Below are 27,274 nucleotides of genomic sequence, written 5' to 3' on the forward strand. Positions count from 1 at the left end.
CCTTCGCTTGCACATCACCGTATTGGTCGTTGGGATGGAGCGGCTGCGCTCCAGCGTGCCGTTAGCGCACGATCGTGCCTGTGGCCGGTCCGTGTGTGGGATGCTGTGTAAGTCCGCGGCTTAGGAGGGGACAGGTGTTAGCGCGCCGTGTTAAAGACACGCGTCAATAAACAGGAAAAAATAGTGGATTAGTGAGCGGACAGCGCATACTGTAGCGGCTGCAGTGCTCTGCATCTGCAGGCGCGGAGGGTTTCCCCCCCCTCCCGCTGTAATATTTATGGCAAAACGGAGGCGCAATATTCTGGTCACGTTTTTGGCTGACAGCCGGCTGTCCTGGAGATCGCTACAGTGGATCGGGGGTCCAAAGCTAGAGAAGGCACAGCGCACCGACACCTGCAGTACGATGTAAAAGGGAATTCCCACCAACAAAACTGGTAAGTTTAACACTTGTCTTTGGCACTTCTTCTCATGAGACTATTTTCCCCCCCTCTGCTATAAGCTGTATTAAGCCGCTTAGGATACTGCATTTTTACATACCTAAAATCTGATCGTGATTCTGATATGCAAGAATGCATTGTGCATATTTGAACTGGGAAAACTAGCCCAATGTGAAGGATTTAGGCTTTTAAAATAGACCCTATAGACAATCCTCTTTAATTTGACACAAACAGTTGCTGGAAGACTTGTTGGGACTGCGAATGAGGGGTAGCAACACATAATAAACATACTTTCAATGAGGCCTTAATCACCTTATTTGCAATTTCACACGAAAAAAATATTTGGTCTGTCAAAAACTCTGAGGAAAAAAAGAACATTTCAAAAATATTTTCTTGTTAATGTGCACAATAGTAGAGGTAGAAACAGTCCTTTTCCAGTGACTGTTATTATCCTTCAGCCGTTGCTTACCACGGGGGTGGCTCCTCTTATCTTTTTAATTGCAGCGTCTCAATCAACGCATTGATGTTTTCACATTTAATGTTTTGGTTTAATAAAACACATTTGCCCTGCACCTCTTCGGCTGGTAATGAGCTGTTATATCCCACGAAATCAGGAATCTTTATAGGACTTAGTTATTTACCTTTAATAATGAAGTCCGAGCCAGAGGCGGTTCTCGCAGGAATGACGCCCTTGGTGTAATAACTTTATTTATTTACAAATTTACTGAGCATAACTTTGCATTGAGACAGCTGTCTAGAATGTCTTTAACTGATCTGGAAATCAGAGGGGTCTTGTTATGAATAAATACATACACATTGTATCCCGGGACTGATTAACACATAAATAATATGAAGCAAAACATTCTGTCATAGAGTTAATTTTAGAAATGAATTATTTTATGGGCTCAGAGGATAGGTATAAAACAAGAAGTGTTTAATGCAGAACACAAAAACATGTAAGCATTGACAATATAAGTGAATTGTGTTGTTTGTAGGTTGTGGTCTTAACTGGAGGTGGGTCCCCTACTCACATTCTGACGAGGACCCCTTCAACCTTGAGTCGGCTCTTAACATTTCTTAAGAAATGTCTTCTGCTTTTATCTAAATGTTTATGCAAACAGCTGTACTGAAAAATCTATTTCTGCCTTTAGGTTATGTTTTGTACACTCTACAGGTCTGCATTGTTGTTATTTTGTTAGTTTTGGTGCATCTGCTGCATCTATCTTATCTGCTGCAGACTGTTTTTAATACAGATCTTGTAATCATAAGCTGTCAAATAAGAACAAGTTTGCAGTATTTTGTGAAGGGGTTCCCACTGCCGAGAAACATTGCACCTGCAAAGGTCCTAAAGAAAAAAAATTGCTTTAGTTTCAAACTTCAGCCTATTTTAATTAAACATTATTAAATATTAGATTCAAGGGAGTTCAGTTTTCACAGGTCTGAACAATAGTATTATATACCATAGTAATATAATTGTGAAAATTGCCTTCTCGGTTATATTTTGCGTTATAGTAGTGTACAGGGGTTGGACAATGAAACTGAAACACCTGGTTTTAGACCACAATAATTTATTAGTATGGTGTAGGGCCTCCTTTTGCGGCCAATACAGCGTCAATTCGTCTTGGGAATGACATATACAAGTCCTGCACAGTGGTCAGAGGGATTTCAAGCCATTCTTCTTGCAGGATAGTGGTCAGGTCACTACGTGATACTGGTGGAGGAAAACGTTTCCTGACTCGCTCCTCCAAAACACCCCAAAGTGGCTCAATAATATTTAGATCTGGTGACTGTGCAGGCCATGGGAGATGTTCAACTTCACTTTCATGTTCATCAAACCAATCTTTCACCAGTCTCGCTGTGTGTATTGGTGTATTGTCATCCTGATACACGGCACCGTGTCTCCATGGTCAGTGATAAGTACATCTGCAGACAAGGCAATTACTGTTGTTCATCGGGTTTTTACTTTTCTGTTCTGTCCTTCCTCTAAGTTGGATTCTTATTGTTTCTGTCATGATGTAGGGTTGTTTGGTTTTTGGTTTCTGTTTTTTTCTTATGTTTTTCACAATTAAGGTTTTGACTCGTTCTTTTGTTATTTTCCTGTTTATGATTTTGTTTCATGTTTTTCTAGTTATATTTCTGTTAGTTTGTTTCCTTGGATTTGCGTTCTGTTCAAGCCATGTTTTGCTCCTGTCACGTTGTGTTCTCTGTCAATTAAGTTTATTCGGTTCACCTGTCCAAGTTAATCTGTCTCCTTGCTCCACCTGTACCATGCTCCATTTATACACACCTGTTCAGTTAGTCATCGCGGAAACATCTTTCACTCTCATGCTCATGTCTTGTTTTCAAACCAAGTTTTGTTTTTTTGATCATGCCATGCCTGTCTTGCCTGCCCGTTTGTTTTGTTCCTGCCTCCTGCTGAGTGTGAGTTTTTGTTATTAAAACCTTTTTTCACTTACCATCACGCTGCCGGCTCGTCTGCATTATGAGGTGCAATTCCAAGTAAACCGTGACAGAACCGTGACAGTTTCTTAGAATGTGATTTTTCTATTATCACATTCTGGAGGCACACATTTAAGTTGAAATCTCAACAATAACACCTACAGTGCCTTGCAAAAAGATTAACACCCTCTAAACATTTAAAATTTTGTCAAGTTACACAACAGACTTAAATGTCACCTTCACGGCACCTTCAGGATACAATGTTTCAACCATTGGATGCACATGGTCCTCAAGAATGGTTCGGTAGTCCTTGGCAGTGACGCGCCCATCTAGCACAAGTATTGGGCCAAGGGAATGCCATGATATGGCAGCCCAAACCATCACTGATCCACCCCCATGCTTCACTCTGGGCATGCAACAGTCTGGGTGGTACGCTTATTTGGGGCTTCTCCACACCGTAACTCTCCCGGATGTGGGGAAAACAGTAAAGGTGGACTCATCAGAGAACAATACATGTTTCACATTGTCCACAGCCCAAGATTTGCGCTCCTTGCACCATTGAAACCAACGTTTGGCATTGGCATGAGTGACCAAAGGTTTGGCTATAGCAGCCCGGCCGTGTATATTGACCCTGTGGAGCCCCTGACGGACAGTTCTGGTGGAAACAGGAGAGTTGAGGGGCACATTTAATTCTGCCGTGATTTGGGCAGCTGTGGTTTTATGTTTTTTGTATACAATCCGGGTTAGCACCTGAATATCCCTTTCAGACAGCTTCCTCTTGCGTCCACAGTTAATCCTGTTGGATGTGGTTCGTCCTTCTTGGTGGTATGCTGACATTACCCTGGATACCGTGGCTCTTGATACATCACAAAGACTTGCTGTCTTGGTCACAGATGCGCCAGCAAGACGTGCACCAACAATTGTCCTCTTTTGAACTCTGGTATGTCACCCATAATGTTGTGTGCATTTCAATATTTTGAGCAAAACTGTGCTCTTACCCTGCTAATTGAACCTTCACACTCTGCTCTTACTGGTGCAATGTGCAATCAATGAAGACTGGCTACCAGGCTGGTCCAATTTAGCCATGAAACCTCCCACACTAAAATGACAGATGTTTCAGCTTCATTGTCCACCCCTGTATGTAAAAGATGCCTTAAGCAACATTTATGTTGTGTGTGATCATTATTATTTATATAAGGACCAGAGCTGACATCACCCCATGTGTGTGTGAAAGAGAGAGAGCAGGCAGCGTTACACAGCTCTGCAAAGGATTTCACTTAGATTTTAAAACAAAGACAAGATTAATAAAATTTTACATTACCTTCTAAACTGTCTTTAGCTTCTTTTCATGCTTAGCACAATTAGCACGATTAGCACAATTCTGGAATTAGTGCAGTTCAATCGACTCTGAGATTTCAAAAAGATTGCCAACGTTTCCTAATCCAGCCTGTTCCAAGACAGAGATACTTAGTCTCTTTAAAATGGTAAAATAGGGCCAGCTTTGTTGCAATATGTTCAGATGGAGTCACCAGCAATATTTTCAGCTTCCTGTTATCTGCTGACATCAAACTTCCTAGTTTGATGTCAGCAGAGCCTCCACAGAAAATACATTTTCTTTGTGGTTCCGTTTACAAAATGTTTTCAACATTGTACTGATACTAATGCAGCTCTTAGTCGCCTTTACTCTGTAACACATTTCACATTAAAGAGTGGCCTTTGTGTGGTTTGTCAATTAATTGGATATAGATCTGATTTACAGTTTCTCACCAGCTAATAAGCAGGCAGGACCGGTCAAGCTAAAATAGTATTATTATTATCACCGTTAATCACTTTATCTACAAATTTTTTTTATTGTAAATTAGATTTTGAAACATAAACCTATAATTTTAAATCTACATTTTGTTACCAACTAATATCTATGTGCATTTAAATGTTAACTGAAAATGTTGAGAATGCAGCTTTAACAGGAAACAGTTTGAAACTTTAAATAAAACATTTACAGTTGGTTTGACTTAACAGATAATACAATTAAATGACTTCTCTGGAAACATCTTACCTATTGTACCTACTGTACTCTCATTCTGAGTACATGCTGAATGCAAACATTCAAAAGACAAAAAAATGTGTTAATCCACACTGATATATTTTCCAACATTTTTCACATTCTCGCTCTCATTCAGATGGTTAGTCTGAGCGTTCCCTTTGCATATGGGTCATTGTAGGTTTGCATCTATAAATGTATTTATAGATAAGCTTTGAAGCTGCTAGTGGGGGAAATATTCCACCGCATGCGTGTCACTCTCCAGCTAAAAGCGGCAGCACAGTTGAGAGAAACTGTCATATTTGGCTTTAGCACAGTTTGAAGCGGAAGTACTATACCTCTGATGTGACGCACCGATTGTGAGGTCTTATTTACCTTTTCAGATGACAACTTTGAGACAGGTGCTACTGAAATTTTTAGGAATCCAATTTGATAAGTATGCAAGATACTCCAAATAATCCTGGAAAGGTTCTGCAGGTGGTGGATGAGTTTTGAACAGAATTTAGTAGTGAATATAAACACAGTGCCGAGAATTAGGTGCAGTGAAAGGTTTTTATTACATTGCAAGCACAAACTTAAATGTATTTTGCTTTGTGACAGAAGTAGAGTGTAATTATATAAGAAAATAAGGAAAATTAAAGTAAATTATTCATGGTTTAATAATAAAAATCTGAATTATGTGATATATTTCTCCTAAATATATTCCAGTGCAAACAATGGCTTTCAGAAGTCACCAGTAAGACTGGTGTGATCTAATCTCAGTATAAATCCAGCTGTCCTATGAAGGCCTTAGAGGTTTGTTAGAGAACATCAGTAAACAAACAGCATCATGAAGACCAAGAAACACTGCAGACAGGTCAGGGATAAAAGAGTTTATAGCAGGTTTAGGTTTTAAAACAATACCCTATTTTGAACATTTCACAGAGCTCTGTTCAATCCATCATCTGAAAGAGGAAAGACTATGGCACAACTGTAAATCTACCAATACATGACTGTCCACCTAAATTAACAGGCCAGGCAAAGAGAATATTCATCACAGAGCCAGCTAACAGACCAATTGTACCTTTGGAGAAGCTGCAGAAATCCAAGGCTCAGGAGGGAGAATATGTTGCCTGGACAGCTATTAGTCATGCATTCCATAAATCTGGCCTTTATGTAAAAAAATAATTGTTGGATTGTTAGGAAAAGCAATCAGAATTCCCCTTTTGCAGTTTTCCACAAGGCATGTAAGAAACACAACACACGTGGAATAAGGTGTTCTATTCAGAGGAGACCAAAACTGAGCTTTTTGGTCTACATTCAAAACATAATGTGTGAGAAAACTAACAGTCTTAATACACCATTCCCCTATCATGAAACATGATGGTGACAGCATCATGCTTTTAGGATGCTTTGCTTCAGCAAGACAGTGAAGCTGGTAAGAGTAGATTGGATACTCTATGGAGCTAAGTACAGGGACATTGTGAAAGAAAATATGTTAGAAGTTGTAAAACTCTTGAGACTGGGGTCTAGATTCACCCTCCAGGAGGATGAAAATACAATGAGATCTGTGATGACATGACTTAGAAGAAAGCATATGTTCTAGTGTAGCCTAGACCTAAATCTAATTGAGTCTCTGTGGTGCTTTATTGATACTCAAATAAGTTCTCCATTCAGTTTGACTGAGCTTGAGCTATTTTGCAAAGCAGAACAGGCAAACTGTGCATGTGCATTATTTTGTGTTAGTCTATCATATAAGATCCAAATAAAATACATTTAAGTCTGTTGTGTAACTTGACAAAATTTTTAAATGTTTAGAGGGTGTTAATCTTTTTGCGCAGTAATTGCCTTGTCTGCAGATGTATTGATCACTGACAACGGAGACAGCTCATCCCTCTTTATAATGTTTACTGTGTGAAATTACAGAACACTCAACTTTGTTTTCAAACCCGGCACAGTAAATACCAGTGTTGCTTTCAAATGTGCATGAGCGCAGTAGAGCAAAAATCTTACAGCAGATCTCTTCTCTAGATGGGATATAAAAGAAAAAGGATGATGGGTGAAAGCATTGCACAGGAAGAGCAGATAGAGGGAGGATACAATACATCATTAGAACAGCAGAAAACTGGAGTAATCACGAGAGAAAAGAGATAATATGGAGAGGAAGGGGAATACATGGATAGAAAAACAGCATTCCCTTTCCTGGTCATGCTCTAGTTATGATCTTAATATTTCAACATGCACATTGTCATGCTGCTCACTCACCTGCTGCAGAAGTGACAAACTGACAGCCATAGGATGAATATAAATTTGAGTCTAATTTGCTTTGCCCCCTCCTGGAGTGTTTCATTTAAAAGCCCCTCCATGTAGAGGAAAAACTGAACTCCTTGGTGTTATTTGGGCCGGATCATGTATCACATGTGTTGTTCACCTCCTCAGAGAGAGCTAAGGTTAAAACCCCGGCCTGCCATTATTTTATGATATCATAGTTGATAGCCCTGCAGTGAAGCTCCTCTCTCCTGGCCAATGATGTCCTGTCTAAGGGGGATAAATGGGAATAATTGAGATCTAATTGCCCTCCAGAGTGAAATAGCTTAATCATTTCAACCCAGTACTGCCTACTTCTGCATTTCGCTTCCTTCTTTTCTTTTCATCAGCTCAATTTTCTCCATTGCTCTTTTTGATTGGCCTTAAAATATGTTTTCATACCTTTTTATCTGCTAAACTGAGTCATTCATGGACATGATGTGTGAGCGTTCTTCAGAAATCTGGTGCATAGAGTCTCCTTTCTCTGCAGACTCTGAATGAAAGCAGTGTCTAATTAATTTTAAGCTGAAGGTTAGCTCTGCATGAGCCCAAAACTGTCCTGATTACCATTGATTTTTTTTTTTCTATTTCACTGCTCAGCTTTGTCTAACACAGTTACTAGTCTAGTCAGAGATACCATTTAGAGTTTCCACTGTTGCGCTGTGGAGCGATGTTTTGATCGGGGCCTTCTGTTTGCTCGTGTGCAAACATCAAACAATGCTACACATATTCCAGCAGATGATTTGGCACAACTTCACTAATCTACCACTCTAATGAGCCGAGAAACACAGCAATCTACTGAGAGGGTTCTGTTAAAAATCAATACGTTTAAGAAGAGTCTTTGTTAACAACATCTGCTCCACAAAACAAAATTACATAGCTTCATCTTTCTATAAACAAATTTAAAGCAACCACTTTCCACTTTTGCCATCTAACCTGTCAAAGAATTTCAGTTTATCTCTCATCCAAATTTGGGCAAAGACACAAGCAAACTTAGGGGCAGCAGAATGGCCCCCAGACCCGCAGGACCTCGAAAGAGCCGTTGAATACACAGTATAGGCTAAAATTTACAATTTTCTTCCCATTTACAACTTTGATATTTTTAGAGTAGTGTTTTAAGGATTCAAAATTTGTACTATAAATTCTTAGATTTGCTGAAGATTTAAATTAACTTTGTTGTGGAAATTTTTTTATTATTATCCAAAGCACTGAAATCAATCAGTGAGGTTTATTAAAGCAATCTTGTACAAGAGAGAACAACACTTCCATTAGGGTACTCTTCAAATAATTGCTCTAAGATACAAAGTCGCACACAGGACAGAGGAAATCCAAAATATTTACAAAACAGGCAGTGAGAAGCTTCTCGGCAGTCAGGTTATTATGAGAACTGGCTTGTCATTCCTCTGTTCAGTTGCAGCTGCAAAGCAGACAACCTTTAAACTAGGAGCAGAGAAACCTATTCTACACAACGTTTAAATATAATAAAGACGTAACATAACATAACTTTCAAGACAGTCATAAGACTTAATCAGATTTACCTTGTTAGAGTCCATGGCATCATGGATACTTGTAAATAAACATTTGATGGACTCTGCAGTAAAACTAAGTCAGGATTGGGTTTTCAACAGATTAATTGTTATCTAAAACATGCTGCCAAATCAACACAAAAAAAGGTTTATCAAATCCAAAATCAACCTTTGTTGTTAGATATCTCAGTCCTCAGAACTGAGTCTTATAGAAGGTCTTCTGGATCGCCCTTTCATGCTCTTTAGTCACTTTAGGAAACTGCACTAAAAATAATGATTTCCATTCTTAATTATAATGGTGTTCTAAATTATATCACGTAAAACAGTAATAATATAATATATGTTTTAATATCATTTTGAAATGTAGAAGAGCATGCTCAGAGTCTAGCGAAATGTGATTGCACTGTTTCTGTCGCGTTCTGTGGTTTAGAGTGACCAACGTGCAGATAAGAGCTAGGCAGCAGCATGTTTAAAGGAGTCTTCAGCTTTATTTCCAAGGTTCTTCCACAACGAAGCAAAACATTGCAGGTACTTAACAAAGATGAAAAGTGCACAACTTACAAAATTGGCTTAGTAGGAACATGGTACACAAAGCACATAGATATGGATGGAGAACGGAGATATGAACGGGGATTCAAACGGAAGGAACCATCGAGGAACAAACAAGAACAGAGAGCTTATGAACAGAGGGAAGTGGAGTATGGACCAATGAGAATGAGAGATAGGAAATCAGGGGAGATAAAATTCAGGTGTGGACCAGGCTGTAGAAAACTGAGGGAAAGTGAATAGTTGCTAAGGTGACAAGGCTAGAAACAAAACGAAACACGAGAGCTAAACCATAACATAAATCCAGAGGGGAAAACATGAGGGAAGCTAGATAGTAACATAACCAAATGAACCTGACTACAAAAACGAAACTATAAATAACAAAACTCAGGGAAAACAAATCAAAGCAAAACTATGGACGAAGATAATAAACCAAAAGAAACATAAGAACCTAGAATAATCATTAATTAAAGCAAACTGAGAAACTAAAGGGAATAAAAGAAACACCAAAACCTAATAATTAACAAAGAACCCATAAAGAAACTCTGACCAAAAATAAACAAAACCTAAACCACAGAAAGGGAACCAGGACGAGAAGGAACAGAGAAAATAAACTAGTAAACAAAGAGCGCAGGTGAACAACTATTTAAACATAAATAAACACAGATATACTAAAAGGGAAAATATACTAAAAACTACAAGAAAGACAAAGAAACTAGAATACAATGAATATAATAATAGTCATAAGAAAACCATAACAAATAATAGAAAAAAAACTACTAAAAAAACTAATAGAAAACACAAGACCACAACAAAACCAAAGATGTCACTTCACGACAGTTTCTATCTGTATTTTTGTAATCTGGCATTTGAAATCATAGACTATGTACACAACTACAATGAAATACAAAAGTGAAACCAAAAACTTCCCTGCTGGAAGTATTTCTAGTAGCGCATGTGCAAATGAGCTGATAGGACAAATCAAGCTTTGGCACAAATGGTGCAGTGACAGAACCAAACCATGTAGAGTAGAGCTGACCCGAGACGAATCGTGCTACATAGGTACTAATAGAAAAGGGGTCTAATTACAGTCCTTTGCCAAAAGGAGGTTAAAACTAGGAGCAAAATGAGTATAAAGTATTGTCAGTATTGTGCAAATAATAACCAGTTGCAAGGGCTATTTCCCCCTACAGAATAAATGTTCTTAAATTAAATGTTGGATTTTTCTCAATTTTTCAAAGTGCGACAATGCTGCTGCAATAAAACATGAATTGATTAAAAAGGCTTTTGCCTAGCTGTGGTGGCTGGTGGGCAATAGTCTAAACTAAATATGTGCTTCGTTATCAAATTTTGAACATACTGCCCTGTTTAAGATAATAAACTGATGTTTTCATGTACACACATGTTTATTCTCAGTTGCAACATCAAAACCAACATGTTGGAGTGAAACCTTGGACCCCAGTCCATTGCTCTTTTAATTTTACCTGCAATTAATCTGATGTTGAAATTTTCATTGCAAATTTTAATGAAGCTCTGCCCTCGGCCCCCAGTCCAGCTGCTTCTGCAGGTTGAGCAGCTCTTTATTGTAAAGAAAGAAAAAGTAAACTATTTTAATGTTCCCATCATTATCTAATGTTCCCATACCCTGTTTCTGGGAAATTTTCAGTGTTTGTATCTGGATGCGCTCAGTGCAGTATGTGTGCTCAGGTCAAAGCTGTTGCCAGATGTTATCATCCAGCTGCTGGGTCGCTGCTGTGTCACCAGAGAACCATTAAAGTGGTGGCAGCCCTCGCTATGTGACTCGCCTATTTATTCACAACATTCCAGCACAAAGCACATCAGCACAGGTGGGATGAAGAGCACATTTTACTCCTATGATTGCATCAAGACAATTAATTTACCCCCTGATAAAAAGTGCTATTTGGTTTAATTCAGACTTCATTAAAGCCACAGCTTTTAAAGAGTTTGAGATGGGGAGATGGTGGCAGACATCACTAATCAGGAACAATCTCCTAAAAGCACATATAAAATAAACTTGTTATTTATTGGTTTAAAACAAATACAATGATTGCTGATTTATCCCTTCATTGTATTATTCTTTTTTGCCTTACATCTTTGCTATTTTCTATAATAGTACGCCATTTTAGACATAATTTGTCTTCATTTCACAGGCTTTCGCTCTTGGATTTCTTTTTGTCTTAAAGAGCGGTGATTGCATGACAGCCTTGATGAGTGCATATTGATGGGATGTGCGTGTAATAGCAAAATGATGTAGCCAGGACATCATCTGCTGGATGGAGGGTACAGAGGGCTGTCTATAAAAAATGGCAGGGCTAAATTGAACCCAGTGAGCGCACAGTCAGGTGGTAATGATGCCACACTGGTTCAAAGCTGCCTAGGGAGCAATGTTTCTATTTCTACACATGGCCATGCACACTGTTATAATCAACCTGTCCATTGCTTCTTTACTAATGTTCTAGTGTTGGAGCAGCCAGTAAGAAATAAAACATATACGGTAACTCAACATGTCAGTGTGAGTAGCATTCTGAGAGAGCCACTGGTGCATTATGAAGTACAAGTTTCTAAAAAGAATTAGAGATATGTTGAGAAATAAGCAGTTGAATGGGAACGGGATTTTCAGGCTGACTTGCGCCTCAGAAACTCAAATATCCAATGTTTCACTGATCCGTAAATGTACCATACTAAGCACCACCAGGTTGATAATTATAACATTCTTTGGTGTGGAGGTTGTAATTGAGTGAAGAAGACAGCCAGCACATTAAGGTTTGAAGCCCCTGAAGCAACATTAACACCTCTTTTTGAGAAAAAGCAGATGCTTTGATTTGAGATTAAGTCAGTGAAACTTCTGGGGTGTTTGATTTACTTAATTTTGTATTTGCTTTTGTGCTTTGTTGTAAATTATATATTAGCTTTAAGGGGTGATTGGTCTCTTACATAGTTACTTTACTTTATAGCAGTTTGAAGGAGAAGGAAGTGACATGACTTGAATCTATATATTTTCAGCATCAGTGAAATGTTTTAAATGAAGGAACCATGAAAGCTGCAGATCTTATTTGAAAGAAAACGTATTTGTACAGCACGTACAGACTCTGGCAGTTCACTCAGGCAGGGAGAGAGAGCAAGAATTTAATTAGATAACAGGAAGGCTGACCATATAGTTTTCAGCTATGGAACATGCTGAATTTGGAAATGTTGGCAGCCTTTTTAAAACCTCACTGTCAAAGGATAGATCGACATTCTCTAGTGAACACACATGAATAATGCAATTTTTTAGACTTTAATCTTGCTAACTTTGCTAAATGCTAATTGGAGTTGCTAAATACAGTTTGAAAGTCTGTAATCATTTTGTTTTTTGTCTTTGCAACTGCTCTATGACAAGTGACTCCTCTTTTGCTAAAACAATCTTGTATTGCTGTTCATTAATGTACCTAAATAAAAACTTTTGAGGAGAAGTCAGAATCACCTTGAATTGTTGCAGGCAGGTCAAAGTTTTTTAAAAACCAGAGATCATTGTTGAATCATCAGTATTAGGAACATGACCCCAACATATGCAACATATTGTCTCAAACGTCAAAGCCATGCGCTGGTTTCTAAATAAACGGTGAAACGGGAAGGCAAAGAGGTACAAGTGGGACTGTTCAAAACAGAGATGGATAGTGGCAGTGAGCAGGGAACAAACGTTCCTCTCCTCTGAGCACACGACTCAGCATCCATCTGCACACCCCTAAGCCTTCCTTCCTTCCATCCATCATTCCTTCATTGCAACTTTGTCTTGTTGTTACCTATGCTCACTCCAACCTCCAATCCCCGCTATCCCTAACTTGTCTCCGGGATAAGTGTGGATGGGGATTTGGCCATTTCTTGAGCGCAAAACATGTCTTTCATCTCAAAAAGCAATCCATCTTCTGTTGAATCTGCAGTGAGCATGGAGGCAGGCAGGGAATGAGTGCAGAGGGGTGGGTTGGAGGTGGGTGGTTGCGTGGGTGAGTGGCTGTTACCAGTAGCATTGTGAAATGCATGGTGTGCTTGCATGTCATTGGGCAGATCAGCATGATTTGTTGTAGCACATCCTAAAACTTTACAATGCTAAGAGTTGTTTAGCCTCATGATTAGCAGCAGGGAATGTGTTGCGCTTCAATATGTGATAAACAGTCTAAGCTTGTCTGTTTGTCACATTTTGAAGAGCCGCACTGCTGAGAATCAACAGCAGGCCCTGATGTGAACCACATTAGATGAAGATGTTGTTGCTCTTACTGAACTCGATCTGTTGCTCGCCTTTCTGGGCAGCTTTGTTGGAAATCTGCCAGGGACACTGCTGCCCACCTGGTAGATGCTCCCTGTTAGTGCTGCTATATGAATGGGATGGAAAAATTAAGGCTTTGATCAATTGTTTCACTGCGGACATTAGGAATACCTTAAACAGCCATGAGTCAGCGCTCTGTGTAAACCATCAACCTCTTTGCTTTCTCCCTGTTTTTCTCCTTACCTCAATTCAGTCCTCTTCTGTTTTGGCTTTCCTCCTCCTCCTCTAAGTCCCTTTCTTCCCCAAATATCATCTTTGGCTGACAGTGTCGTAGTATCAAAGAGCAAAGCCTTCTCATCTTCTTGTTCTGACATTTCACAGTTTTACAAGAAATGGGAGGTAATTCTCCACAGACATTGGGCTGAAGACGCCATAAAACATCTGCCTTTGCAGATAATGTCCTATTAGGAAAAATACTAAATCAGCTATACAAATACTGAGTCAGTTTTGTTATTTTTACATATTTATGTGGTTGTTATAGTTTGTCTGTTTTTGTTAGGAGGATTAATTGAAAGGCTGAGTATAGATTGATGGTGTGCATGAAAACTCTACCAGATTTGGGATGTGGCCCAGCCTAGAGATGATTAATTTTTGCTGTTGATCTAAATCCAGGATCTTCCTAATTATCCCTCGAGTCTGGGAATACTCTTGTTGTCCTCACCTAAACACTTGTGACAATTTCCATCCATCAGGTGAAGCTTAGAACAGAGATTTATCAGTAGAGGTCAGATGGCTTTGTATACAGTGCCTTACAAAAGTGTTCCTACCCCTTGAACTTTTCCACATTTTGCCACATGACAATCACAAACCTCAGTTTATTGAACATATTGTTTATGTGACAAACCAACAAAAACTTGTGCAAATAATTTTTTTAAATAATAAAAAAGTGTGGCATTCATGTGTATCCTGCCTACTGATCTGGAGAGATCTGCAGAAAGGATCATGAGGGCAGACCTTCCCTCCATCCAGGACTTCTCTGCAGGCCCCACACATCCCAGACACAAACTGTTTAGACATTCACCTTCAGGGTGGCACTACAAAGACTAGACAGTTTCTTCCCCAGGGTGTCTCTCTGTTGAACAGAATGAACATCTCACAGTCAGAGTAGTCAGCTACTCTGCCGGAAACAAATAAGCATATTTGCACTATAAAAACCTGCCATAAAAAACACGGACACTTATCCTTATTTATGTGTTTTTACACATGATGGTTGTTGTTTGAACTGAGTGATGGAAACTGAAGTCAAATTCATTGCCCAATAAAGTTGAGTCTGATTGTGATACTTTATTGTTTTACCCCTAAAAAAATTCAAGTGAAACCAACTTCTTTTGTAAACGGAGTCCCTCTGTTTAATTTAGTGTCAGTATAAATCCAGCTGTTCTATGAAGGTTTTAGAGGTTTGTTAGAGAACATTAGTGAACAACAGCATCATGAAGACCAAGAAACACAGTAGATAGGTCAAGAAATAACGTTGTGGAGAAGCTTAAAGCAGGTTTTAGGTTAGGTTATTAAACCTCTCACAGAACTTTGTTCAATCCATCATCTGAAAATAGGATGAATATGGTACAACTGCAAAACTACCAAGACCTGGCTATGGCCCTAAACTGATAAACGGACCGGAATTGATCTTTATGGAGCAGCAAGAAGAAAGCCATTGTTTAAAGAAAGCCACCAGAATTCCTGTTTGCAGTTTACCAGGAGGAAAAGGTCTCATAAGATAAGAACAAAGTTAAACTCTTCGGCCAAAATTAAATACGTTATATGTGTAGGAAAATTAACACTGCACATCACCCTAAATGCACCACCCAGGATGTGGAAGATGTGGTGCTGGCAGCATCATAATATGAGGATAAGTTTCATCAGCAGGGATGGGGAAGATAGAGGAAAATTGCAATCCAGGAAGAAAACCTGTTAGAGGTTTGAGACTGAGGTGGAGGTTCACCTTCCAGTAGGACAACAACCCTAAACATACAGCTAGAGCTGCAATAAAATCGTTTCAATCAAAGTATAATAATGTGTTAGAATGGTCGAGTCAGCATAGACTTAAAACCAAATAACAATTTGTAGAAAGACTTAAAAATGTATTTTCACAGAAGCTCCTCATCCAGTCTAATCACGTTTGAGCTGTTTAGCAACATAGGAAGGGGGCAGGAAATGTTAGTTAGGGTTGGGTTAAATATGTAAAGCTAGTAGAGCATATGCCAAATGACTTGCATATATGATTGCAGCGAATGTTGGATCTGCAAAGCATGGACTCAGAAAATTCATTGAAATTGTTGTTGTGGGTATGAATACTTTACATGGCACTATACATTCTATATAGAAGTTAGTCTTACTACCACTCTTTAAAGATTTGACAGACACTTCACTCTGAGAAACTTTTATTTGAATAGAAATGAGAACCTCTGATCACCTTTACCTTTATACCTCTCAGGTCACAACTGAATAATTAGTACAATGTTGCAAATCTGACACACTGAAACCACAGTCCTGTCTAGACTGTCAGAGATTGAGATGAAAGCCTGAGCGTGCTCTCTTGAAAAGTGAAGTACTTTGAAAAGCAGCAGGTGGAGTCGTCAATAGGCGGCAGCAGCTCGATGGACGGCGGTCACTACAAAAGCAGACCAGATTTCACAAGGTCTCTCAGCCTCATTACAGAAGAGAAAGACTTTATGTTGTTTATCAGAGAGGAGTGCTGATCATGAACTGCAGCTTCCTGCCAGGTGAAGTGTGTCTCTGACAATCAGGGTGGGATTACAGAAAGGACATTGAAATCAAACTAATAAAACACAAAATGCACAATTTTATCATTTTTTGTATTCTAATTTTTTTGAGCATCTTTAGAAAGGTCTGTGCTGCAAACATTTGCCTTATCATCTTTTGCATTATCACTGGACAGCCTATTACTCTGATTTACCCTTCCTTTAATGTTTGTTATTTTACCAAAACATTTCAAGTATGTCAAAAAGCTCCTCACCCAGCATTGTGTTAGAAGCTACCTGAACAAAAGCGGGCCTTCTGTTTGTCTTTTGGCTCAGAGGACGTAATCAAGCCTCGAGCAGGAAATGTGTTGTCAGACTCAGGAGTACAAATTAAACACCAGCATTACTTACTTGTGTACGGGTGTGCAGGGTGAGCACAATACTGCAGGAGAAAAGAAAACAAAAAGAAGCAGGCTAAACTTGTCACACTTGAAGACACAATCTGGTTTAGTGTTTACCCCAGTGACATTGTGAAAAGGAGCTTTAAGACTTGTCATCTCCTGCTGGACACCTATAATAACCCTGGCAGCAGGGTGCTGGATGCTGCCAGCATGTTGTTTTGGACCAAATCACAGAACCCACACTAAAACAGACACCAAATGTGAGGGAAAAAAAAAAAAAAACATCAGCCAAGTCCAAAAAAAATCTTTGGCTGACAGGAACTCAGTGGGTTCTGCACTGAGCAAACCAGTCAGTTAATTTAGGTTTTAACACAGGACGTAAAATGAAGCCTGGGCCATCCCCTGGGCCGGGAGGAGGCCCAGGGGATGGCCCAGGACACGCTGGAGGGACTATGTCTCTCTGCAGGCCTGGGAACGCCTTGGGCTCCCCCTGAAGGAGCTGGAGGAGGTGTCTGGAGAGAGGGACGTCTGGGCGTCTCTGCTGAGTCTGCTGAGTCTGCTGCCCCTGCGACCCGTTCCCGGATAAGCGGAAGATGACGAGTATGAGTACGAGTATGTAAAATGAAGCTGTTAGCTGATGGAAGAGGACTTGATCCATTTACAATCCGATGCTTAGTTTTCCCTTCCATATTATTACTTTAGACCATTTTACCTTGAAATCAGAGAACATCTAAAACTTTTGGAAACATTTAAATGTCTGTTAGGCATGGGCTGGTAAGAGGCCCTCACAATATGATAACCTTGTGCAAAATACAGTATTTTGATGTATTGCATTATTCACAAAAAACAATTAAACAAAATGATGCATCTCCAGGCTGCACATTGGCGTAGTTGGTCTCACCATAGCTTTCCAGATAGGAAGTCCTAGGTTTTAATCCTGGCCGGGGTTCCTTCTGCATGTAGTTTTTATATGTTAGAAGTTTTTCAAACATTGTTAAAACTTCATAATGGGAACACATCTCCTGATTGTAATTTGCCACACAAGAGTTGCACCCTGTTTCCAGCAATTTTCTGTTGCCACAACTCACTCTAAAGTATGCCTTCTTCATCATGGAAACAAACCTCCCTGAAGACAGCGCCTGATTGCAACAAGCAGATAACAACAAGGCAAATGTTTTAAAAAAGAAAAGTACTAATATTGAAGGCTGCAGAGTAATTACTGCATCTTTGTTCTTATGCAGTACAACTGCAACTTTCACAAGCTTAGAATTGTACGTGAAAAGAACTTGAAAGATCCGACAGAAAGGCACAAAACCTACTTAAGGTTCACCACCTTTTCTGAACACTCAGATTTCATTGCTGTATGATTTCTCCATCTCTGTGTAGAATATTGTGACTTTTACCACCTGCCGGTCAGAGTCACAGCTGCTCTTGAATGAAGGGCATCTGACATTTCCTCTTGCTGAAAGGAACCGCAAGCTACCAGACATTTCGTACTCTATTGTTCGAGTTCCTTTGTAGCTCTTATCAGTTTATCAGAGTACTAAGTATCCTTTATAGCATCACTCCTTCTCATACCTTCCTTCTCTGTGATAGGACAAAATCAATGTTGTTGAAAGCTGCTTTGTCTACCTCATCCTATACAATCCTTATCTTGTAAACATTTGCAGGAGAATAAGAAGAAACAAATTAATTACATAAATTGATTAACTGGGTCCCTACAAAACACCACAGATAACACAACAGAGTTGCTTTTTCTTTGTTATGTATGTGAGAAATCAGACTTAAATCACAGTTAGTTATTCTATCAAGCCATAAACTGTCTGCATCATCCACCATCCCTCTAATCCACACCTTAATAAAGTATTCGCACAACTGAGATACTACTGCTGTTGATATTGCCATAACAGTACACTTTTAAGCTCGAATTAATTAAGCAATCTTTGTGCTATTTTAAAGATTTTAAGATTGCACTGATATGGCCTTTACCAACCCCTCAAATCGCTTTACACTAGAGCCACATTCACCCAATAACAATCACAAACATGCACACATTCATACACCGATACGCAGATCAGTACGTAACGTGAGGTTATGTACTTTGGCCAGGGGCATATTGACATGTAGCAAGAGAAAGCTAGAATCAAACCCACAGTTTCAGATTGCAAAATGACTATTCTTCCCACTGAACTACAGCTAATCCCTTGACAGTCAGGGTGGGATGTAAATATGAAGTTTTCTTTATCTGAACTAAATCACTGCTTTAAAGTAAAGCGCTTTGTCTCTTTTTGGTCTATTTTAACTATTCAAATTTGAAAAGTTAAGCTCTTCCAGTGTTTAAAACTGTTATACTTTTTAAAGTTTTTAACTTTTTTCAAAATCTTTCCAAAAGAAATTCATTGTAGCAGCTTTTAAATGACCCATTTACCACGTGCTAACTGCATCCATGTAGGTTTTGCTAGAAACATCAGTCAGACCTTTAAGTGGCCATAAGAAATTAAAGTATTTCCAAATGCTTCTTGTTTTTTTGAAATGTCACTTATAGTTTGAATAGATTAATTTATTGGCATTGAAAAAATACATATAAATACTTACCACTCTTTGATAAGTAAATATAGATTGCATATTAGCTAATGCTGGCATAGTACCTACAAGTGACCGTTTTTTAAAAAGGAATTTGGACAACTCTAGAGACTTGTAAAAGGACGTGTCTTATGACTTGTGCAAGTGACAAAACTGCTCTACAGTCAGGGTGGGATGTAAATATGCAGTTTTCTTTGTCTAGAGTAAACCACTGCCTTAAAATAAAGCTCCACATGTGTTTTTGGTCTATTCTGATTGTTAGTAAGGATTGCATCAGTGTGTTTTAAAAAAACATTTTTTTAAGTTTTAAAGTTTTTACTATCAAGGTCGTGTTCGTGAAATTAGATGATTAATATCCTTTCAGCTCAATAGTTCAGACTCTTTATTTTAGACTCGGAGAGAATTACATATAATGAAATCCTGAAGATTGTATTAAAAGGAAAAGCATTTTGCAATAGTCAAAATAAGACCAAACGTGACTGGAAGGGGTAATGAAAGGAGGTGTGTTTACCTGCTACTTTTCCTCAGGCTTGTTAAATTGGCAGATCGATGATGCTTTAAATCAATGTTCCAGCACCACTGCAAACCCCATGAAACCCATTAGTGAATTAAGATAGGCCACTGCTCTGCCTTCATGTCCTTTCCATGTGATAAATGGCAGACAGAAAAGAAGCTGTGAAATAAAACAAACAAAAAATGGCAAGCAAGTATAAGTGTCAGTATAAGACAAAACAAGAGGTAAGAATTGTTGCTTTTTTATCCAGACACAAAAGGAACCATTACCAGGTACCAGGGTTTTCTAAGGCCACAATTTACCCCTGGTTTCAAAGAATAACAACCTCTAAGAATGCAGTAAGGTCGGAAGTCTCTATACATTAAAAATGGTATTGTTGTTGCAGCTATACCTTTCCATAAAGTGTGGAGTGACAAACTTGTTTTGCTAAAATTCAGAGCTTATATTTGATTTAGTCCTTTTTCCCCTTCTGAAAAACTCAGCAACACTCCTGCAAGCTGGTCAGTAGTGAGCTGCACTTACAGAACATGCTAAAATCAACTGTACAGCTTTTAACTGGTAGAAAATTCAAGATTTGTAATGGTTTACCAAAGTATCCTGCTAATAGTTATGCGTGTGGCTTGTAAAGTACTTTGATACAATACAGTTTTTTTAAATATGATATATAACGTTGACCTTGACGTAGGCTAAAATGTACAATAGGAGGAGTGAGACACGCAACCCACTCAGCGTCAGTGGAGCCTGATTCACATAAGCAGCACTGCCTTTGAAACACACATGACAATGAGCCCAGGGGAGATGGGGGGTTTAGGGAATGGCAAAACACCTTAAAGAGGGTAGACTATGGGTATTCCTTCAATGAAAAGGAGAAAGCATATAGTATTACCCTTGTCGGTCATTAAACTGGGAAGGAATAGAGTGGGACAACATGAAAAAGATGTATGAGAGAAGAATAAAAGAGATTTATGGAGAGAGGATGGCAGCAGAGCAAGACCTTTTTTGATAGCATTGTTTATGTGTTATACAGCCTGCGTGTCATTGATCCATTTGTCTTCATCGCGATTCCTTGTGAGAACTATTAGCTGCTGCCATCCTTTGTTAAACCTTCTATGCAGACAAAAACTGCACCTTCTCCCTGGCAGTCCAGAAATGTCCCTGCCTCCTCTGTTTATGGTGCCTGATACTGACAGTAGTTGGGTGGTGTGTTTACCAGACCTATAGAGGAAATAGTTGTCACGAGTTTGGTTGTTGGTGCCATGAGAACAAACAGCCATAGTTAACATGTAATTTGTCACTGACCTGCCAGTATTACAGATAAGTTGCTTGACTGTTGAAAATTTGACAAAGCTTTAGCATGCTTGCATAGTTTTTGACCCATATAATGTATGTTGTGCAAGAGTGAGTCAAGCATCCACCCACTCACTCTCTAAAAGGGTTTTCTTTTGCAGCAGAATTCTGTGTAATACGTGAAATCTGAGGAAAAGGAAAATACGATATACGAACAGGCAGGAACTCTATCATCAATAAACACCAAACTGCACTCATACCTGCATACAAGCTGCCGAGCCTTTCTAATTTATTGCCACTGGAACTACTGTTTCGCCTGTTGTGCTGTGTGAAAGATCATGGGACATACACAATAGCTTCAGCTGCATGAGTTCAAAAGAGCACCAGCATCACTTTTACCTCCATGTGTAAGCTTGTAAAACATGACATGTTTGACTTGTACTTGCGCAGTGCTATTTTTGAATAAACACGAGGTACTGCTGGATCATTTTCTGTCCCTTGCTCACTTCCTTTCTGTGTATCTTTTCTGTTTTGTTTTGCAGATACAACCCCAGTTCTGGTTATTATCTCCACCGCTGTCTCATCTGAGCCAGAGGAAAAGGAAACATAGACCATGATCAGGTTTGGGGGCTACTATTGCTATGAATGAAGAACCGCTGTGGTGTCAATGGAGACCGAAGGCTATCGTGACCTCCTAGAGACCAGCGATGGTCAGGGGGTAGGCCTGCTGGATGGAGGAGGAGAGGTGGGCGTGGAGGAGGGCTGGAACACACCCTATCCTGTCGGTTTCCAGGTGTCGCTGACCACCATCCTCGTACTGGAACTTGTGTTGGGCTTCAGCAGCAACCTGACAGTACTTGTTCTGTATTGTGCTCAGTCTAACCTGGTGGATTCAGTCAGCAACCTTGTCACAGTCAATCTTCATGTGCTCGACATACTGGTCTGTGTTCTCTGCTTGCCACTGACGGTTGCTGTGATCCTGGTACCAGCGAATGACAGTGGACTTAGCAGCCTGGCCACACTTTGCTGCTTCCATGAAGCTTGTGTCACATTCACAAGTGTGGCTACAGCAGTCAATGTGTTGGTGATCAGTTTGGACAGATACGACATCTCTGTCCGTCCGGCCAGTCGTCTGCTGACACCTAGGCGTGCCGCATTGCTCCTGGCAGCGGTCTGGGCAGTCTCTCTGGCTGTTTTCTTCCTGCCCTTCCTTGAAGGGGACTTCTTCTCTTCATCGACTGAGGACACTGAGGATGAGCTGGAAAGGCAGAGCAATGACTCAGAGCTTACTACTGCACATACACCCATTTTTTCCTCCTTCTCTCCCTCTTTATTACCTCCCACTCTGCCCTCCTCTGCTTCGCACCACCTGCCACCAGTATGGCAAAACAGGACACTGCTGTGTGTTGGAGGGCAGGGGTATTACACAGGTATGGCAATGTATTATCACTTGTTACTCCAGGTACCCTGCTTCTTCATAGCTGTGGCAGTCATGCTGTTCACCTACTCCAGGATCCTGCAGGCTCTCAACATCCGCATTGGCTCCCATATGATGAGAAACACACGGTCAAAGGACTCCACCTGCAGGATACGCTGCAGGAGGCAGAAAAGGAAGGAACTAAGTCTGCCAACAGAAGCAGTGTCCTCCAACCAAACTCAAAATCTCAGTCACCCTCCCCTAATCCCCTCTGCAACTCCTACTCCAACATCACCCCCACCACTGTCTTCCATGCCCCCTGGGATGTCTGATAGTGGGGCCACAGTAACTACAGTCAGCACTGCTGCAACCACCCCTATTGCAACCACCCCAGCAACCCCTGCATCTCCAACACCACCTTCAGCACCAGCTCGAACCCATGCCTCCACACCTCTGCCCGCCTCATCCATGGGTGTACAGGCCTCAGTTTCAGCTATTATCGCTTTGAGGAGGGCAGTGCGCAGGCACAGGGACCGACGAGAACGTCAGCGTCGTGTCCTGAAAATGTCCCTAATCATCATATCCACCTTCATGGGGTGTTGGGCTCCTCTGTCTGCAGTCAACATTCTGATCCTTTGCATGGGTCCCAGTGACGGCCTGGTTGAGCTGCGTCTGTGCTTTTTGGCCATGGCTTATGGGACGACCATCTTTCACCCTCTGCTCTATGCTTTTACTAGGCAGAAACTGCGGCGTGCCCTCAAAACACGTGTAAAGAAAAGGGTAGTATCACTCCTGCAGGTAGACCCTGCTCCCAGTGGGGGGACTGTGATTCATAACTCTTGGGTCGAGGGGGGAGGGCAGAGAAAAGGCCGCAAGTCACGGGTGGAGGCTAGTGATGGCACTGATCGATGCCTCACAGAGGCAGTGAGAGAATAAGTCTGGTCTTCAAAGAGCAGTTGCATGTCTGAGAGTGCTGTATAAGTTCAAAGAAATGTATGTACCTTACTAAGCTGATGGAGATGGATTGCTTGTATATTTCTGAAGAGGTGCGAGGACAAATGAGCTGGATACAGTTTACAAAGGCCAGAACAAACCCTTGGAAACAGGAGAGCTTCAAGCTTTTATAAGAGCCTGTTTTTTGCTCTCCTTACATAAGCCCTCAAAAGTCCACCTCTCACTGCCAGTAGGCAAATATTATAACAAACCTTGACATGAATACTCTGATTGCTAGTGCTATCCCTTCATGTATCTTAAGGGTTAAATATCTGAAAAGACATACAAACAAATATAGCTCCTCTGTGCACTTTTACCTGCATGTGCATGTACATATGCACAGCTAAACACACATGCACCACACACACATGCACAGACACAGCCAATGCACACTTACTTGCATATAGTCACTATCTGTGAAAGCACACAAGTATCTACCTGCACAGATGTTCTCAGTGACGATAATATTTCTGAAAGATTTTTATTTTGTTGTTTTCATTATTTTCATGCCTTAACTGAGTTATTTGTATATTGTCATGGTGCTGAATGTCCGGCTATATGTTTACAACAATGTTATCAACAGAGTGAAAGTGTTTTCATTGACTGCAAAAGGTATAGCGAAGTACTGCAATGATCAGGGATAACATTATGATCACTGACAGATGAAGTGAATTACACTAATTATCTCCTCATCATGGTACCTGTTAGTGGGTGGACCGTACAATTTACATAAACTGTATTAAAAGACACATAACCATTTTTCCTCACTGTCTGAAAATAAATCAAAGTTTATGTCAGATAGGATTGCTAAAATTTCTTCTCTTTGCTAAATGTCAGAATATCAAGAGAAAGATTTTATTTTTTGCGTTTGTGTGAATTCAGATGATCACATACAATTCCTTAGTCATTGTCCGTTGGAAGATCCATTTGCAACCAAGATTTTTTCTTGGCCCGTCTTAAGGCAATGCTTCTATATTCTGACATAATGTTCTTTTCTCGTGATCCCATCTTTGTGAAGTGCACCAGTCCATCCTGCAGCAAACGCCCACACAACATGATGCTGTCCCTCTTTTCCACAGTGGAGATGTTGTGGTTAAGCTTGCAAGCGTCCTCCTTTTGCCTCCTTTTGTCAGAGAGTGTGAAAAAAGGGGTCTGTGTCCTTCCAGTGTATAAAAATATCTGGTTTCAACTGTATTAGGTAGGAATGTTATTGTGTCCCTAAAGTTAATGTGTTAGAAGAAGGAAAAATGGGAAAGAGTAAGGTTTTGTATGAGTGTAATTACAGCCATATTGTGATTGCTAAAGGAATGGGTCATAGTATCTCCAGAACTGCAGCCCTTGCTGATTGCTGTTTGTTTAAAAAGTGGCCCATGGGTTGAGGCTGGGTGTGTCATGACAGTGTAGCAGGCGCTCTGCCTGCCAAAGCTATTAGTCATCAACACAGCCGTTTGGAGTTTGACTCCTGACCTTGAGACTTTTGCTGCATGAGTTTCCCACCTCAGTTTTTGTAAATTTCCTGTCAATTACTGTCAATAGTGGCCACTAGTGAAATGAAATCTTAAAAAAGCAGTCCAAGGAAGGAACAGTGGTGAAGCAAAGGCTCAGGCGACATGGGCTCTCATGGCTCAATCATGCACATGGGGAGTGTAGCTCAAATCGCTGAAGGGAATAATGCTGACTCTGATACAAAAGCTGCAAACACCTGTGCTGGTCATAATGTTATGCCTGGGTGTAAATGATTAAAAGCATAGAAATTTAAAGTTTACATATCCTCATAAAAATACCAGGAAAAAGCAAAAACAATAAAAGAAAGAAATGAAGAAAGAAATAATCAGAGTCTAGTTTAATTATAATTGTTTTTTATTTTAGAAAAATCTGTACAAAATATAGCTGAAAGGCATGTTTCTATTTTTTTAGATGAGTTTTAATTGTTATGATGAAGGAGGGTTGTGTGATTGTGTCTGTATGTTTGCACATTTCCGCAGATCGCCTAAATGAGGACATATCTGTGTTTTAGCCAATGAGTATGTGCAATAAACACGAGCAAAGCAATGACCCCCACCTAGGATGTGAACAAAGAGAATGTTTTCTTTTTTCTATATGTTATCGAGTTTTGTGGAGATGAAAAGAAGGGGACTTTATCTTCTTTTTGACAGCAGGAGGCTGCTGGATATTAAAAATATATAAATAAATATGTTGGGCATTTTTGTAACTATCTGTATATGAAGATTCACTGTAATACCATTGTAATAGCATCGCCACAGTTTTAAAGAGGGAATAAAGGGCAATACTTTGTGAAATATTTCATTAAAACTGTCTGTGAAGCAAGTGCAGATTGACTAGCATTATAAACATGAGGAAACAAACCAATGACCTTTAACATGGGGCACCTCCGCGTGTTATCTCTTAGTTGCTCTGGACGGCAGCTTTGGGAGAGCATTTTGAATGATGACAAACAAAAACAGCCTCTGGACTTAGACCTGAACACATTACACAATATAGTCTCTCTTTCTCCTCAGGGCTTTGTGTCTCATTTTCAAACTTGCTGAACAGTAATATTGATAATAACAACAACAACCAGCCCTTAGTCAGCTGTTGTGTTATGGGTGTTAGAGTAGGTTACGGTTTTGTCACCAAGTAGATAGAGTTCACTTTAAACTTTGTATGAACTGAAGACCTGGAGGGCTCCTCTGGCTTTGGGCTTTATTCTCCCTCCACCTCACCTCTTTTACACTTCTTGTAAACCAAACAAGAAGACAATGTGTATTCATGTACATTTTTCAGGGATGTAAATACTTGATTGTTTGTTTTGTTTTAGCCAGAAATCCTTTTTTCTTTGATCACGATCAGCTGCCGGACAGAAAATCAGTCATTGGGGAAACTCTTAATGAGCAGGAGAGCTATAAAGATGAAACATGTAAGTGTATTTGTGTTAATAATGTATGTGTATACAGTGTAATTTACATTTATGACCATGTGTATAGAGAAATATTAGTATTGTAAAAGATTTATAATATGTGCTATTGTATAGAAAAGAACTGAATCTGTATTAAAAAGGTCTATCTCAGTTCACTGTGTCCATCGGAGTTAGTGTGTCGTCAATATTAGGGTTGCAGCCATCGAATACTTTAGTAATCGAATGTGACCTTTGATTGTGTTCCCTACCTTCTTTTCTAGAGGCTTACAACTTAAATCTACAAACCATTTTCTACATCAAAAATCAAATGTACATCCATATCCTGGCCCTCCTTTACCTGTCAATTAAGACATGTGGATACCAGAACTCTTTTCCAGGACAGTCCGCTTGGATTGAAGAACTGCTTTCCATAAGTTAGCTGCCGGGATGTCTGTAGCATTAAGCTGAAGGTCTTTGTTTATTCTCACAAGGCCCTGGAGTCTTTAACAGATTTAAACAGTCTCCATGGAAAAAGGCTAGACCTCTAAAAGGTTTTGCCATCTGAACTGCTTTAACTGTTCATGACATTTATTTAACAAGGTGTCGGAAACATTCTTTAGAGATTTTAGGCAGTATATGTATGACAGCATCACACAGTTGCTGCAGATTTATTGGCTAAATATTCAATAAATTAACCTCCTGTTCCACCACATCCCAGAGGTGCTCTATGGGACTGGGATCCGGTAACTGTGGAGACCAGATGAGTAGAGTTAACTCATTGTCCTGTTCAAGAAGACAGTTTCAGATGATTTGAGCTTTGTGACAAGTGCGTTATCCTGGTGGAAGTAGCCATCAGAAGATGGGTACAATGTGATCACAAAG

General features: G+C 39.9%; 1 protein-coding gene across 1 annotated transcript; it reads left to right on the forward strand.

Moving 5' to 3' along the window:
* On the forward strand, positions 1–26,563 carry LOC124857565 (G-protein coupled receptor 22). Its single transcript, XM_047348877.1, has 2 exons — positions 1–434; positions 21,629–26,563. The coding sequence occupies exon 2, from the start codon at positions 21,754–21,756 to the stop codon at positions 23,437–23,439; it is 1,686 nt and encodes a 561-aa protein (XP_047204833.1). The 5' UTR covers positions 1–434; positions 21,629–21,753; the 3' UTR covers positions 23,440–26,563.
* Positions 26,564–27,274: the final 711 nt, after the last annotated feature.

Source organism: Girardinichthys multiradiatus, chromosome 20 (genome assembly GCF_021462225.1).
Source record: "Girardinichthys multiradiatus isolate DD_20200921_A chromosome 20, DD_fGirMul_XY1, whole genome shotgun sequence".
NCBI classification, from domain to species: domain Eukaryota; kingdom Metazoa; phylum Chordata; class Actinopteri; order Cyprinodontiformes; family Goodeidae; genus Girardinichthys; species Girardinichthys multiradiatus.

What these genes read in the sequence shown, in the direction of transcription:
- LOC124857565 (XM_047348877.1), top strand. Translation starts at nt 21,754, where the DNA reads ATGGAGACCGAAGGCTATCGTGACCTCCTAGAGACCAGCGATGGTCAG.